The sequence below is a fragment of the Mastacembelus armatus genome, chromosome 5 (assembly GCF_900324485.2).
Source record: "Mastacembelus armatus chromosome 5, fMasArm1.2, whole genome shotgun sequence".
In the NCBI taxonomy this organism is placed as follows: Eukaryota; Metazoa; Chordata; class Actinopteri; order Synbranchiformes; family Mastacembelidae; genus Mastacembelus; species Mastacembelus armatus.
The window spans coordinates 1,963,735-1,979,765 of NC_046637.1; the positions used below are offsets into that span (position 1 = coordinate 1,963,735).

At 39.8% G+C, this 16,031-nt stretch overlaps 6 protein-coding genes across 6 annotated transcripts; all 6 read left to right on the forward strand.

Annotated features, from left to right (window-relative positions):
* Positions 1-947: 947 nt before the first annotated feature.
* LOC113129977 (odorant receptor 131-2-like) lies at positions 948-2,348 on the forward strand. The gene is made up of 2 exons (XM_026306258.1): positions 948-1,097; positions 1,581-2,348. Exons 1-2 carry the CDS (start codon positions 948-950, stop codon positions 2,346-2,348), a joined length of 918 nt encoding a protein of 305 aa, XP_026162043.1.
* An 884-nt stretch (positions 2,349-3,232) lies between these two features.
* On the forward strand, positions 3,233-4,365 carry LOC113129978 (odorant receptor 131-2-like). Its single transcript, XM_026306259.1, has 2 exons — positions 3,233-3,382; positions 3,565-4,365. Exons 1-2 carry the CDS (start codon positions 3,233-3,235, stop codon positions 4,363-4,365), a joined length of 951 nt encoding a protein of 316 aa, XP_026162044.1.
* Positions 4,366-6,470: 2,105 nt separating this feature from the next.
* Positions 6,471-7,505, forward strand: LOC113129979 (odorant receptor 131-2-like). The gene is made up of 2 exons (XM_026306260.1): positions 6,471-6,626; positions 6,717-7,505. Exons 1-2 carry the CDS (start codon positions 6,471-6,473, stop codon positions 7,503-7,505), a joined length of 945 nt encoding a protein of 314 aa, XP_026162045.1.
* Positions 7,506-8,203: 698 nt separating this feature from the next.
* Positions 8,204-9,627, forward strand: LOC113129980 (odorant receptor 131-2-like). The gene is made up of 2 exons (XM_026306262.1): positions 8,204-8,335; positions 8,821-9,627. Exons 1-2 carry the CDS (start codon positions 8,204-8,206, stop codon positions 9,625-9,627), a joined length of 939 nt encoding a protein of 312 aa, XP_026162047.1.
* Positions 9,628-11,447: 1,820 nt separating this feature from the next.
* LOC113129981 (odorant receptor 131-2-like) lies at positions 11,448-12,903 on the forward strand. Its single transcript, XM_026306263.1, has 2 exons — positions 11,448-11,588; positions 12,208-12,903. Exons 1-2 carry the CDS (start codon positions 11,448-11,450, stop codon positions 12,901-12,903), a joined length of 837 nt encoding a protein of 278 aa, XP_026162048.1.
* A 2,008-nt stretch (positions 12,904-14,911) lies between these two features.
* Positions 14,912-15,988, forward strand: LOC113129982 (odorant receptor 131-2-like). Its single transcript, XM_026306264.1, has 2 exons — positions 14,912-15,013; positions 15,170-15,988. The coding sequence occupies exon 2, from the start codon at positions 15,209-15,211 to the stop codon at positions 15,986-15,988; it is 780 nt and encodes a 259-aa protein (XP_026162049.1). The 5' UTR covers positions 14,912-15,013; positions 15,170-15,208.
* The last annotated feature ends 43 nt before the right edge of the window (positions 15,989-16,031 follow it).

The window sequence follows — 16,031 nt, forward strand, 5'->3', positions numbered from 1 at the left end:
AAGTCTGAGCTTTTCTCAGGCAACAGTGTTGATGTGCTGCTGTACATGCACTCACAGGTAGGTTTTGTGCTGTCATGTAGCTGAAAATGTATTTATTAAGTATTGATGTGATGACTTTTAAATTTCTAATCAGCTTATTTTAAAGCTGATTACATATTTTTATATTACATGATAGCTGCAACATTTCATTTAAATGTCAAATAATAATAATGTTTCTACCTTTAAGTTGATCCTGAGTCTGAGGTGAGTATTTAAAGTTTAAACCAACATTGACTTGATGGATTTGGTTGTTTTTAAAAATAATTAACAGTATTTTTCTATTTAAATATGTATATGTTTTAATGTGTGGGCAGTATGGTGGTTTAGTGGTTAGCACTGCTGCCTCACATCAAGAAGGTTCCTGGTTTGAAACCCATCAGGGGCCTTTCTGTGTGGAGTCTGCATGTTCTCCCTGTGCTTGTGTGGGTTTTCTCCAGGTACTCTGGTTTCCTCCCACAGTCCAAAAACATGTATGTCAGGTTGATTGGTGACTCTAAATTGCCCATAGGAGTGAGTGTGAGTGTGTGAGGTTGTTTGTCTCTATGTGGCCCTGTGATGGACTGGTGACCTGTCCAGGGTGGACCCCTGCCTTTCACCCAAAGAGAGCTGGGATAGGCTCCAGCAGGTCCCTGGGACCCTGGTTAGGACTAAGGGGGTACAGATGATGGATGGATATTTTAATATGTTGCTTTTATAATAACATTGGAAGAAATGTTTTTTTTTCTGGAAATTTCTGGTATTAAATGTAGGGACTGCATGTTATTGATTATAGATAACAAAGCCATGTTATCTATGATCATGCTCTATGTTTAGTAGCATGTTTTCTGTAGGTCTTAAGTCAATGTAATTTGTTGTTTATCATATATTAGTGAAGAGACTGTTTTTTGGCTCTTCTCAGACTTCAAGAGATGAACGTATCATCTGCCAATGTGACTGTGGTTATAGAGTATCGAGACTCTTTGGCTAAAGCTGTGACCAAGAATGTGATTGTTGTGGTTCTCAGCATCTCCATCAACTACATCAATGCAGGTCTTATCCACACCTTCTGCAAACACCAGGTCTGATACTCTTTTTATTACCTACACTGATAATACTAATGAAATATGGTAAAAAATGTTTACATTTTAATGTTTAAAATAAAGAATATCAAATTAGGATCTGAATGAACCTGTATTTATATGTGCAGAAAATATTTGGTGTTAATTATCGAGCACATGAACGGCCAATACTGTTCTCTATTATTATACAGTATAGCCAGTTGAAATCTTGTACTTACTGTAAGTACGTCCAACAGTGCTAACAATATGTCTTTAGTATCCTAAATGCACCTTTGACCTGTGTAATGACAGATGACATCAACCTGACCTCCATATTTACATGAGGTGACAGCAGACTGAAAGAAAGGGCACAAAGATGAAGTAATATCATCATTAACAGGAATAAAACTTATGTGTAGAGCTGCTCCTCATTAATTATTCTGAGGGACGATACAGTCGAGCGTCTCTTTAATTCGCTTCCAAATGCTGTTTCCCAACCTGCAGATCTTCTACATGAATCCTCGATACATCCTTTTTATCCACCTGGTGGTCAACGACATGATCCAAGTGACGCTGACCGTCATCCTGTTCATCATCAGCTACATCCTCTACAAAATAAAAGTCTCCATCTGTTCCACCTTAATCCTGCTGGCTCTGTTCACCACTGAAAACACACCTCTGAACCTGGCCTGCATGGCGGTGGAGTGCTTCATCGCCGTCCGCTTCCCCCTTCGCCACGTGCAGATCTGCACCGTCAAGAGGACGTTAATGCTGATTGGTTTAATCTGGGCAACGAGCACGTTGTCAGTTCTTCCTGATCTGTTCATCACCTTGGCCACAGAGCCACTGGACTTCTTTCATTCCAGAGTGTTCTGCCTCAGGGAAACAGCCTTTCCAAACCCCCACATTATTAAGAAGAGGAACATCACGTATATTATATACCTGGTTATTGTCTGGCTTGTTATCTTTTTCACTTACTTCAAGATAATGTTCACTGCAAAAACAGCGAGCAAAGATGTTAAAAAAGCCAGAAACACAATTGTCCTTCATGGTTTCCAGGTGCTGTTGTGTATGGCAACGTATGCAGAGCCCCTGTTAAAACAGGCCCTGCAGCTTTGGTTTCCTAAGAACTATTCTGACTCCCTGTTTGCTTGTTACATTATAATACAGATCCTGCCTCGGTCCATTAGTCCAATCATCTACGGCATACGGGACAACACTTTCAGGAGGTACCTGAAAAGGCATCTGTTGTGTAAAACGAGACCACAGTAATCATCCCGTCACAGACGGAAACCTCTTGTTTGGTCATGTGTTTAGTTTAGAAAATTACAGCAAAAAAAGTGACGTGTTAAAACTGGAGCTGAATATCAAACCTGAGCTCTTGTTAATTTCTCTGCTGTACTGTAAGTATCAGTACAGCAGGTGGGTTTCAGTGATTCTTTCACTTCACCTCGCTTTGGTTTTTACTTTTTGTTTACCTGTTTGTTGTAGTTCTGTGTTACGACTGATCAGTGCAACTGTTTTACTTGCTGAACAATATAAATCAGGGCTGCAACCAAAGATCACTGTCTCTGTCAATCACCGTATTTTCCATAAACATGTCTTGCTTTATTAGTGCATTTATTAGTCAAATGAATTTAACACTGTACAGCTGAAAAAGGAAAAACGTTTATGTTCATGCTAAACTATGACTCCTACAAGTGAAGATGCTGCCCAGAACAAAGAGCTGTAGTGCTGCTTTCAGAGTGCAGGTAATAAAGTCTGCATATATATATATATATATATATAAATATATATATATCTATATCCTGTATGCATGATTTAACAGTCTAACTCATCTACAGTATGAGGGCGTATCTCTCATCAGCAACACGCACGCGTACGTGTGCACAAGCACACACACACATACAAACACTTCTTCATATAAACTCTTGCAGCAGCACAGTCATATCAGTCGACTGTTCTTCATCCATTACCTCAGGTCAGTATCTTTTAACTCAGCTACTAATTTAATACAAAATGAAAAACTTCTTTATTGCATGCATCCTTGTATAAATACATTTAATCATATTATTATTTTACTATCTATTTTACTAGTATTACTATTTTACTAATGTCTTTTACATTAAAAAAAAAAAAGCTCCTCAGGTGTGGACATGAATCTCACACTCGGGAACAGAAATGGGACAGGATCTGGGAATGACGTCTTAACTACAGCTGTTGGGAGGAACGTGACCGTTGTTGTCCTCGGCATCACCATCAACTACATCAATGCCACCATGGTCCACACATTCAACAAGCACCAAGTGTGTATTTTATTATATCCACAGGTTTTTTTTTTTTTGTAGTAAAGAGGGTGACACATGTATGAAGTTGAATATAAGTGGTAATATCTCAAATCTTCACATTGGAGAAACTATGTTCCTGTTTTAATATAGTTAGGGGTCTGCCATACTCTGGATTCTAACTGTTGGTTTGTATAATTTAGGTCTTCAGGTTGAATGTTCGCTACATCCTGTTCATCCACCTGGTGTATAATGACATGATCCAGCTGACAACCAGTATTTCCCTCTTCATCTTCTTCTACGCCTTCAACACCATCTACGTCTCCCTTTGCTGCCTGTTCATCTTGCCGGCCATCGTCACCACACTAAACACTCCTCTGAATCTGGCTTTCATGGCAGCAGAGTGCTACATCGCTGTGTGCACGCCCCTCCACTATAACTACATATGTACAATCAGAAGAACATATTTTGCAATTGGCGTAATTTGGACACTGAGTGTACTTTCTGTGCTGCCAGATGTTGTCATCCTTTTGGCTACTGAACCTCTGGAGTTCTTAAATTCAAGAGTGCACTGCAACAGGGACACTGTGTTTAGGAGCATCTATAGCGTAAAGAAGAGGGATGCGTCTCACATATTGTTTCTTGTGGTGGTTTGGCTCACTCTGATCTACACTTACTGCAGGATTTTGTTTGTGGCCAAAGCTGCTAATTCAGATGCTAAAAAGGCCAGAAACACCATCCTCCTCCATGGTTTTCAAGTGCTGCTGTGCATGATGGTCTACGTGCAGCCGACGTTACACCAGGTTTTCTCATACTTGTTCCCAGGAGCTGAAAAATCTGTTTACTTTGCTATTTTTATCATAAACCAAATCATCCCCCGCTTTGCAAGTCCTATAATCTACGGGTTACGAGACAAGACCTTCAGGAGGTATTTCAGACTGCACCTCTTATGTACAGCCACCACAAACATCCATCCAAAGACCAAACAGAAGATGCCGTCATAACGCTGCTGTCATACAATAAGGTTTATTTGGATTTATCCACATTATCAAACTTTATTTATATTAAGTGCTTAACATAAACATAATCAGCATAACAACTATCACAGACAATTAAGCAGCTAAACACAGTATATGGATGTACTGTTACTTAGTTTTAAAGGTTTTTCACTCATTTGGGATAGATCTTTAACAGAGCAGATAACCAGCAGCAAAGTGTTCCATCATTTCAGAGCGGTCATGAAAAGTGTCATGTCCAGGCCAGCATTTAGACCCAGCCCTTGGCATTTACATCTAAGTTTAGGATCAAAACCACAATTCTGGCACATAAGAAGAAGAAAAGAAGAGTGTCAGTGATCACTCTGTTAACAGCTCCTGTGGTTAATCTACACGTGACCATGAAAGGATAACTGTCTTTGTGATCATGCTGTATTTCAGTGGGTGTAGTGACACTATAGCTAGTGCTAACTATGCTATATCACTACATTAGCCTCAGAGACAACTGAGAATAAACATGATTTCAGTCAAACTGTTTCTTATGCTTATTTCTGAATTAGAAACAGGTCAAACAGACTTATAGCAGGCTGATGTATCCAATGCACCTGACTGCATAAACATAGATGTCACATGTCAAAGCATCGCCATGTGGAGGTTTCTAAAGGGTAAAATCACTGCTTTAAAGCTGCTGTTGTCAGAACTAGGACTCAGAATGAATTTCTTTTTTTTTTCTAAATTCTACAATGTTTCTAAAGATCACTATTTTTAATAAAAATACAATTTAAAAAAAAAAATCACCACAAATCAAGTAGCTTGTTCCCCAAAACACTGAGGCCTCGTAAAAGTTATGAAGGGAGAAGCAGGTAAACACCTGTCAGGCTCATGTTTGGTTCAATAGCTCAGTTAGACTACGAAGCGACTACGAAATCCTCCCTCGTTTTGTTAGTCCTGTTGTGTACGGGTCACGAGACAAGAAGTACTACAAACGGCACATTTGTAAACTTTCATGATAGAATAATGAGCGCACTCATAAACATTTTAGAAAAGTAAACATTCGACTTTTTTTGTATCCACATTTTTAAAGAAGGAATGAAGAAAATAAAAAATGGAAGATGCCTAATTCATAGTGACAAGAACTGGCTGCAGCTGTGGTTGAAACGTTACAAGAGATTTAATTATGAGCCTGGCTTGTTTGGAACAACACTTTTTCAAATGGTTAAAGGTTTGCTGCTTTTCTGGGAACCAAACCTGAGTCTAATCAGTATTTGCAGACCATCTGCTGCAGGACTCCTGGTTCTTCTTGTCCCTAAAAATAGTTCTCCATGAACTGTAATGTGTAATTTATGGGCTTGTTGTCCTGCACAGTAGGAGACACTATGAATCTGGGATTAATCAGGCACCTGACGGTCTTTATGTATATATGTGTGACTGCAATATAAATGTGTGACTCCAATATAATAATACTTACAATGGTCCTCACAAAGATAGAAGTCCAAGTAGTAAACACACCTACACACTGTGAACCAATGACAGCTTTTGATCCCATGATATCTGCACATATATAAAATACAGGCGCCTGGATTAGTCCAAGTACATTTGCTGTACATGAGGTAAAGGTAAAGGTAAGTACCAGTTATTTGTCTGATTGCTGTGACAGTGGTTAATGGTTTTTATTTGACTAATAGTTTGTGTATGTGGGTGATTCTGCACAGATGATCCTGATGCTCTATTTGATAAAGTTGTGCATTAAAATGATGTAAATCTTCTTATTCGTGTGAGCTCAAGCTTTTTCTAGGTAGAAATTATTTTGTCTGATTTTGGTGCTTTACCAATAACAGTAAACGTTAGATGATCATTTTTCACAGCAGAGAGTTTAACATGTAATAGCAGGAAAAAAAATAACTTCAGTGTGATGGACACATTTATTCATTTATTTCCTTTCCGGTCTTTCATATTTACTTTGATTGTTAACCAAGGTATTCTTGGAAACTATTCAACAACTGGAATATTTTTGGAACAAAAGAAAACGTCAGTAATTTGCAAAACAAATCTCATTATAAAATTTAAATATTTGACACGTTCTTTCTTCTGTAACAGAGGCTTGAAGACTCCTCATGAATTTCTCATCTGATACGTATAATGTGTCGGGTTCTCTGAACTATCGAGAGTCTTCAGCCACAGCCGTCATCAAAACTGTGATCGTTCTGGCTCTTGGCCTCATCATCAACTATATAAATGGTTCCCTCATTCACACCTTTAGAAAACACCAGGTCAGATTTCTCTATGGGTTCGTTCGTAATATCACAATACTTCCTGTTGTCGATGCTTGACCCGACTCATTCCTGTTCTTCTCCCCTCAGATATTCAACATGAATCCTCGTTACATCCTTTTTATCCACCTGGTGGTGAACGATACCATCCATCTGGCGACAACAATCAGCCTCTTTGTCTTTAGTTATGTCTTCTACAGAATTAATACGTGTTTCTGTTGTGTCATTATTACCTTTGCCATCTTCACCACCCTGAACACTCCACTGAATCTAGCCGTCATGGCAGTGGAGTGCTACATAGCCATATGTTTACCACTGCATCACACCAGGTTGTGCACCATCAAAAGAATTTATATTCTGATCGGTTGGATTTGGGCCATGAGCGCAACCTCGACGCTGCCAGACGTGTTTATTATTCTGGCTACAGAGCCTGCACAGCTATTTTCTACCACAATATTCTGTGAGAGGGAGAACCTCTTCCGACACCCTATCATCCTAAAAAAGAGGGACGTGTCCTACACAATTTATCTGATCGGGGTTTGGCTCACGCTCTTCTACACTTACTTCAAGATCTTCTTTGCTGCTAGAGCAGCTAAAAAATCAGCAGATGAAGATACAAAAAAGGCCAGAAACACAATCCTGCTTCACGGCTTTCAGCTAATGTTGTCTATGCTAACCTTTGTAGGTTACATGTTATTAAAGGCTCTGACATATTGGTTCCCACAACATTATGTACATGTAGTCTTTGTCTGCTACATCATCATCCAGATCCTCCCCAGACTTGTCAGTCCTATTGTGTATGGGCTACGAGACAAAACATTCAGGCAGCACCTGAAAAAATATCTGCTGTGTACAGGAAGAGGAAGCATCACTCAGTAGCCGATCCATCCTTCACATGCAGACACTCATCTCTGAGGGTTGGGGGCAGCTGGGGTCGATCCCGGATGGTGTGAAGCTGATGTTTTTTGTCTTTTCTGTTTACTTCTGCCTCCTCTACTTTGCTCTGTGTGTTTGTGAAGCATGAGAAGCCCCACCCTGAGTAGGAGCCCAGTAGAACAACAGTCTCCCATGATATCTGTGCACATATATAAAGTAAAGACATCAGCATGTACTGCACATAGCTGCATGTAATATTACAAAGGTAAGTACTAATTATTTGTGCTATTCTCCGTGTATAAAAAGTGATTGCTGTGACAGTGGTTAATGGTTTTTATTTGACTAATAGTTTGTGTATGTGGGTGATTCTGCACAGATGATCCTGATGCTCTATTTGATAAAGTTGTGCATTAAAATGATGTAAATCTTCTTATTCGTGTGAGCTCAAGCTTTTTCTAGGTAGAAATTATTTTGTCTGATTTTGGTGCTTTACCAATAACAGTAAACGTTAGATGATCATTTTTCACAGCAGAGAGTTTAACATGTAATAGCTGTAAAATGGATTCATGTAACGTGAGAAGAAAAAGAGTTTTACGTTACTCGTGACTGTGTGACAGCGAGTCTCTAACATAACGTGACCTACGGCTGTCTCAGGTCAAACAGGTGTGGACGAGCCCGTCATCGACCTTTCAAACACTGGAATGAATTTCACAACGTCTGTGTATCGGGACACTGTAGAAACCTCTATACTCAAGAATGTGATTACTGTGGTTCTCTGCATCACCATCAACTATGTCAATGGCACCCTGGTGCATACATTCAAAAAACATCAGGTCAGAACATGGTCTATTTCTATACATCTTCTATCCATACGTATAACCAGGTGTTACACCTTTTATAGTTTTTGTAGTAAGTATATTGTGATGTATTCTTTTAAAATCGATGCCAGCGTGTAGCATGGCTGCATCACAGCTCTGTGACAGAGCTCTCTCTCTCATTGTCAAGGGTTTTTACAGACAGACGTTTGGAGCTAAAAGTAAGAACCAATTAGTACTTTAAGTTTTGACAGTCTCATTTAAGTAATAATTATATTGTTTGTTCTGTCTTTGTAAAATCAAAAGTTTTAGTGAAGCAACAATCTGCTTTTGAGCTTAAATATCTCAGAAATGATTAATTATGATATTTTAACCAGGATCATGCAGCTCTACTATCCATCCATTCATCATCTATACCTTAGTCCTGATTAGGCTCACGAGGATCTGCAGCCCTACTACTCACACTGTTTTCCTGCTGGTAATCAGTCCTGTCTCTCCTCCAGGTGTTCAGTTTGAACCCTCGTTACATCCTTTACATCCACCTGGTAATCAACGACATCATTCTGCTGACCATGTTCACCCTCATACAAGTCCTCAGTTACATTGTGTTCACTCTCCACGTGTCCCTATGCATAGTATTGATTATGACTGCTGTGTTTGCTAATCTAAACAATCCCCTAACACTAGCCATCATGGCAGCAGAGTGTTACGTCGCCATATGCTTCCCTCTCCGTCACACCCAGATCTGCACAGTCAAGAAAACCTACGTCGTGATCGGCCTGATTTGGACGCTGAGTACACTTTCTGTCCTACCAGATCTATTTGTTGCCTTGGCCACAGAAACCATGGAATTTTTTCACAGCAGAGTTTTCTGCCTGAGGGAAAATATTTTCAGAAATCCCTCCCTTTCAGTGAAGAGAGATGTATACAACACAACGTTCTTGGTCACTGTTTGGCTCACTCTTTTCTATACGTACATCAAGATCCTGTTCACTGCGCAGGCAGCAGCCGCAGACGCCAGGAAAGCGAGGAACACCGTCCTCCTCCACGGCTTCCAGCTGCTGCTGTGCATGCTCACATACGTTTATAATCCTATAATAGAAAATCTGACATATTTGTTTCCAAAGGGGGTACTGGCCATTCGCTTCGCTATCTCAATATTTGTTCAGGTTCTGCCTCGACTCATCAGCCCAGTGGTTTATGGGCTACGAGACAAGACGTTCAGGAGGTACCTGAAAAGATATATGTTCTGTTCAAAACACGCTAACAATCCTCCACAAAAAGCTAAAGGGGAAGTTACAGTGTCCTGATTTTCACCTGCACTGGATTTTGTTAAAGGGAACAGGAACCAAAAACCAAGAAAGTGACTGTTTTGTTTATATGTGACACACAAGTACCAAAATAAAGTTGGACCTAATAAGTCCACATGAACAGTGGTTGAAATGATTCAATGTGAACGTTCTTCATAACAACAAACATAACTCAGCAGTCACTTCTACCTCTATGGCACTTTAAGCCTTTGTAGTTGCAGTTAGAGCTTTAAGTTTCCTGTGTGATTCACTGCTCTCACTGTTTCAATCCCAGCTGCATCGAGCAGATGCTCCATTTAAAATGATAAACCCATTTTATGCTGCCTACCCTGCTCTAACGCCCACACAAAGTTAAAAACAGTGAATATTGGACTGACATTCTCCAGGTTACACAAGTGAACGCCAAGGATGCGTCATGTCTCGGCCCTGAAGTGCTTATGGGAAAAAAAGAAAAAGTAATGTGACTTAAAGGCTGATTGCCAGTTTCCAATTGTAGATTCACAATAGCCTTAAAGGAACAGGTCAAATAATTTGTGTACTCATTCAGAGTGAGCTGTCTCATGTCTTTGCATCTAGTAGCCTACAGCGCTGCAGTCAGCCCATGGTTAGCCTAGCTTAGCATAAAGACATGAAACTAGAGGAAACAACTAGTGTGGCTCTGCAAAGTGAAATACACCTCCCAGGACTGATTTGTTTAATCCATAATCCAAAACAATATCTGCCCATCATCATCATCATCATCGTCATCACTTGTGTGTTGCACCCAAATTTACCACACAGATTGGCAGAGAATAGGTTTTAACATAGTTCTGGGTAAAAACACTGTCACTAATAGCAACACCACACACAGTACCTGCCTGGTGCTAACTAAACCTAACAAACAAGATGTTTCAATTAGTGTGCATAACACACACACACACACGCACACACACACGGTTCCTTCAACCAACCTATATAAAGTCCCTGCATCAGTAACCACCACAGATCGATGCTGTCTCTGGGTATGTACTGACGTTCTGTGTCTTATTGTATGGAACATAAATTACATACCATTACATTTTTTCTGTGTTAGAAATGCATTTGATAGATATTGTTCAGTCGTAGCTTCTTTTACTGTGGGTCAGAAATGCTTGAATGTGTGTTTAATGCAGTCATGTATGGGAGGCCAGGTGCCTTAACCACAGTGTTAGTGCTGCTTCAAAGAGGATTATCTGTTACCTGGATCTACCTGAACCATCTGTTCTCCAGCTAAAACCATAACAAATAGTAGAAAAGGTTATTGTTCTGTAGATTAGTTCATCTCATGACAGGTTGGTTAATGTTAGTGTGTGATTAGACAGACTGTAGGGATGGGTGCCCAGTATCAGGCTGGCTCCTGGGCTAATGTTTTAAAGACCATGGTATTGATAAGCTCAGACATTATTGGTCCTGATCTCTTAAGAAAACAGATTTGACACGTTTCTCAAACTGCTTCTGATGAAGACATTTCCAGAAGAGAGATCTGTCTCACAGACATTACACAGAAATGGTCACAGCAGTTTGCTGTTTCAGTTTCAGAGCAGGGATGGATCTAGTGATTTAAGGGCAGCATGTATGAGGGGAAAGATCTATATTATTTTCTATTGTTATAGGTCTTTCTCCAGGTGTTAAAAAACAATAAGAAGGAATGAGAGTACCACTGAAGAATCAGATAGAAATGCAATATTCTTAACTCCTCTAGACTATTACATGTTCTTGTTAAACTTGACCTTTGAAGGCCTTGTCCTAAGCTAAAACAACATATGGTAATTTCAGACTGGAAGGATTCTTCCATTTCCAACATGAATGTTTCCTTCATCAATGGCACCGTGAACGTGGCTGCCAATCAGCAGACCATGAGCAGGATTACCATTGTTGTAGCCCTCTGCATCTCCATTAACTACATCAATGGTACCCTGATCCACACCTTCAGAAAGCACCAGGTCTGTTGTTATATATATATATATGAGTACTAGAGAATGATTAGGACTGTGTATATAAGAGTGTTGTCGTGTTAAGGCCTCTGTGTTTCTCTACATATCTTTTTCTGATTGAGCTGAAAAGATGTGAGAAAAGCCAAAATGTTAGTCCAACATAAAACTACTTGTATTGACCCAATTAGCTGGTAAAAATCCATATTATTTGGATTAGGCATGGGCACTGATTTGCTAATATTTAATTAGTCATTAAACTAAGAAGAAGAAAAAAAGAGAGATTACTAGATAACAAGGTCAGTGTATCTTTTTATTGCACCAGAAACTCTGCCATGTAAAGCCTACAGCACATACCTATGCACAGCAATTTAACAGTGAGGCGTCCAGCAGCAGGGGGGGGTGTCTTTATCTTTAAATATCACCATAATAGATTTAACATGCGTTATTTAAAAGTTATAAAATCCATTTTTGTTTTCATGTTGCAGTAAAATTGTTGGTTTTAGAAACAAAAGCAACAGGAAAGAAAATGAAAATAAAATACTTATGAGAAAAAGGCAAATGTCACAATAATTATGTGGCGTTACATGTATTCCCTTCTCTACTCATCTTTCCTCACTTTATCCTACAGATTTTCTATTTGAACCCACGTTACATTTTGTTTATCCACCTGGTGATCAACGACATGGTGCAGCTGTCCCTGTCCACGCTGCTCTTCATCAGCTACAGCATGTTCTCACTGACTGTTCCTCCCTGCCTCGTCCTACTCATCATTTCCATTATGACCACTTTCAACACCCCAATAAATTTGGCTGTAATGGCCGTCGAGTGCTACATCGCCGTCTGTCTACCCCTCCATCATGTGCAGATCTGCACGGTCAAGAAAACCTACACTGGGATCGGTTTGATCTGGGTTGCGAGTGCCTTCTCTGTGCTGCCAGATATCGTCATCCTGGTGGCCACCCAGCCCCTGCACTTCTTTCACTCTCAGGTCTTGTGTGAGAGAGAGAACGTGTTCAGAAACACCTACAGCCTGAATAAGAGAGATACCTTAAACATCATCTGTCTTGTGCTGGTTTGGCTCACACTCCTCTACACTTACTTTAAGATTTTGTTTGCTGCCAAAGGAGCAAGTGCAAACTTTAAAAAAGCCAGAAACACCATCCTCCTCCATGGTTTCCATGCCTCCTATTTCATTGTCAACGTACTGCCCCGGTTAATGAGTCCCCTTGTCTACGGCCTGAGAGACCAGACCTTCAGGAGACATGCGAAACAGTACCTGCTCTGTAAAGTGATAAGCACCTGCCCAGAAAAAGTCATCAAGTGAATCACAAAGCCAACTATGAATCTGCAACAACTAGTTTCTCAGTGTCCAACACTATGTTAGTGAACAACAAGCAAAATCATTTACCACCAAAAGTGCATGTGATCATTTATGCCTTCAATGATTCTGTTTTTCTTGCTTTATATCTTGCATTCACTACAGCATGTCTAAAATAAGGCTGCTGTGCGTCGGTAGGACTACATGTGTTCCAATACTGCAGCAAAACGTGATTAATGTGACCACTGTGTTTTCTGTTTATTAGAGCAGCTGATCCACTGAAAAGCAAAAGCCAACACATTCATTATTAAAGTCATTTAGCAAAACTGCCAAATTTTAATTTTCCTAATTGCAGCTTGTCTCTTAAATTTTTGTCAAATGAATATATTTAGGTCTTATAGTTTTCAGACACAAGACATTTGACTATGTCTATCAACTATCAAAGATGTTTTGATCAACCACATGGTCAAAAAAAAAAAAAAGACTTTTCCTGTTTAATGTTTAATTAAATCTGAAGAAAACAGCCCTGTTATGCCAGAAGATGCTACTTTGCAGTCAACGTTACACAAAGAGTCAAAAACTTAAAACCAATGAAGAATTAAAATATATATATCACAACATGAATATTTCAACCATCACAATCAAAATCACCATCATCATCTTTGATAAACACTGAGGACGTTGATGAGAAAAACAAAAAACAATTACGTCCCGTGTTGAAGTGTTATAAAGGTGTGTCACGCTGTGCATCTTTACTGTCTCATCTGGATTCAGGTAGGTGGTCCGGGACAGACATGGTGCAGACTCAATACGACTCTTTGACAAGATATCAACACTACAAATGTGTCAGTTGTTTTTCTGCTATTTTAGACTCAAATTAGATTTTTCCCTCCTGTTTGCAAACTGTGGTTACAGTATTTGTGATGAACAAATACCTGTGATCCAACCAAAGTATTTAACGCTCTGTCTGTGTACTGTGTCTGTCTACTATTATAACCAAACACTGATGCACATGTCAGGTATGTGTTGGGTGGTGGGCATGTTAGTGTAAAACCTTCTGTTGCAGGATAATTCTTTCAGAAGAGTGTGAGTTTGTTTTTTTCTCTCTCTCTTTACTTTCAGTATGAGCTCATCACTGAGTCCTGGAGGCAACGTGACGAACCAGGTTTGTGTTTGATAATGTTTTATTGAATGAATCTGTCCATCGGAGAAAATGTTTACAGATCTGTGGTTTGCTCGTAGTTAAACTGTTTTTACTGCTAATTTAAGTCTTTATTCCCACATGTCAACTTCAAATTCAGTCTACATACAGAGAAGAGAGGTCTGAGTCAGCCTGTTAATTATTAACAAGATAAAAGCAAGAAAACTTTAGTTGTCACCATGATTTTATCAGGTATGTCCACATCTAAAATAAACAATGACATTTTATTTTGGTAAACAATGAAAAGAATCATCAGTCCCTGTCATTGCTGAACTCTAATCCTCAGTATCTAAAACCTGAATTATAAGACCTGAACATGACTAAAAGAATCTCATCTAGCTCTTAGGGGAAGATTAAAATCTCTTTAGTGTCCCAGTCCAGATTACTGCCAAGTTTATGTTCGTGCTCCTGAATCATAGTAATTAACAAATATACCTTTAGTAAAAAAAAAACAAAACAAAAAAACTGTTGTGCCTGTTTTAATTTTGAATAATGACCCAACCTCAATAAGTTTATGTTCATGGACAAACTCTAATGCAAAACAATCTTGACTAAATATTAGAAAGCACATGAAACTGTTCTTTACTGCTGCAGACGATACATAAGATTATACTGACTTAAAGCTGCTCTGTGTATTTAGGTAAAAAGCTTAAATGCCTGTTAGTCCTGATACCTGAGACATTTCTCTGCCTTTTTCAAACAAACACAGTTATAGAAGTAAGATACTTATTGATCCAGTGCCTGTGATAGTAATTTCTGTTTCTGTCTCTTTGGCTCTTTCTGCTGCTCGATCAGTTAATGTTTGCCAGAGACACCTTCACCACAGCATTTGTGAAGAACCTGATTGTGGTCTTGGTCTGGCTCATCCTCGGTTACATCAACGGGACCTTAGTTGCCACCTTTGTCAGACACCAGGTACACACAAACAGAGCCATGGGCACAGTACGTAACGCCTTAGTGCTGAGGCCAATTCCATTCATTCAGGCTCAAATACAGAATAATATCAAGTTATGTTTCATGAGGACACTATTTGCTGCATAAATACCTAAATCGGCTTGTGTCTTCCTCCAGACGTTTTATGAAGACCCTCGTTACATCCTCTTCATCCACATGGTGATCAATGACTGCATCCAACTGACTGTCACCGTCACACTTTTTGTCCTCAGCTACATCTTCTACCAGATCAATGTGTCTTTCTGCTGCTTCTTTGTCCTGATGGCTGTCTTCACCACCAGGAACACCCCAGTCAACTTAGCTAGCATGGCTGTAGAGCGCTACATTGCTATTTGCAAACCTTTACGTCACTCTCAAATCTGCACCGTGAGGAGGACCTACATTGTCATCGGGTTGATTTGGTTTATATGTGTGGCACCAGACATTACAGATCTATTTGTGACTTTGGCAAATGAGTCCCTGAGCTTCTTTCATGAGTCAGTGTTCTGCTTGCGCCAGAATGTGTTCAAAGACCCAGTCCTGGCTCACAAAAGACAAGCCTTTGACATCATCTACTTCTCCTGTGTGTTCCTGACTCTGGTCTTCACCTACTTGAGGATCCTGTTTGCGGCCAGGGCCCTCTCCACAGACAGGATGTCCGCTCGGAAAGCCAGGAACACCATACTTCTCCACGGGGCTCAACTGGCCATGTGCATGCTCTCCTACATTTCTCCAAGTGTGGAGATCGTTCTGCATCTCATCATCCCCGGTAAAATCCTGGAAATCAGATTCGCAAACTACCTGATTGTCTACATACTGCCCCGGTTTCTTAGCCCGATCATCTATGGTGTCAGAGACAAAAAGTTCAGGACATACCTCAAAATATACATTCTGAGCAACAGGTGTGGGAAAAAAGTGCAGACAGTGGCCCCACTACATGTAAGAGACAACAAGTAGCAGATTTTACTAGTGTCCCTGTCACTGATGTTGAGATTTTTAT

Excerpts from the sequence above, each read along its gene's own strand:
- LOC113129977 (XM_026306258.1), top strand. The coding sequence starts at position 948 with ATGAACGTATCATCTGCCAATGTGACTGTGGTTATAGAGTATCGAGAC. Across the intron at positions 1,098-1,580 it reads ACACCTTCTGCAAACACCAG|ATCTTCTACATGAATCCTCG; the intron begins GTCTGATACTCT and ends CCCAACCTGCAG.
- LOC113129978 (XM_026306259.1), top strand. The coding sequence starts at position 3,233 with ATGAATCTCACACTCGGGAACAGAAATGGGACAGGATCTGGGAATGAC. Across the intron at positions 3,383-3,564 it reads ACACATTCAACAAGCACCAA|GTCTTCAGGTTGAATGTTCG; the intron begins GTGTGTATTTTA and ends TGTATAATTTAG.
- LOC113129979 (XM_026306260.1), top strand. The coding sequence starts at position 6,471 with ATGAATTTCTCATCTGATACGTATAATGTGTCGGGTTCTCTGAACTAT. Across the intron at positions 6,627-6,716 it reads ACACCTTTAGAAAACACCAG|ATATTCAACATGAATCCTCG; the intron begins GTCAGATTTCTC and ends TTCTCCCCTCAG.
- LOC113129980 (XM_026306262.1), top strand. The coding sequence starts at position 8,204 with ATGAATTTCACAACGTCTGTGTATCGGGACACTGTAGAAACCTCTATA. Across the intron at positions 8,336-8,820 it reads ATACATTCAAAAAACATCAG|GTGTTCAGTTTGAACCCTCG; the intron begins GTCAGAACATGG and ends TCTCTCCTCCAG.
- LOC113129981 (XM_026306263.1), top strand. The coding sequence starts at position 11,448 with ATGAATGTTTCCTTCATCAATGGCACCGTGAACGTGGCTGCCAATCAG. Across the intron at positions 11,589-12,207 it reads ACACCTTCAGAAAGCACCAG|ATTTTCTATTTGAACCCACG; the intron begins GTCTGTTGTTAT and ends TTTATCCTACAG.
- LOC113129982 (XM_026306264.1), top strand. The coding sequence starts at position 15,209 with ATGGTGATCAATGACTGCATCCAACTGACTGTCACCGTCACACTTTTT.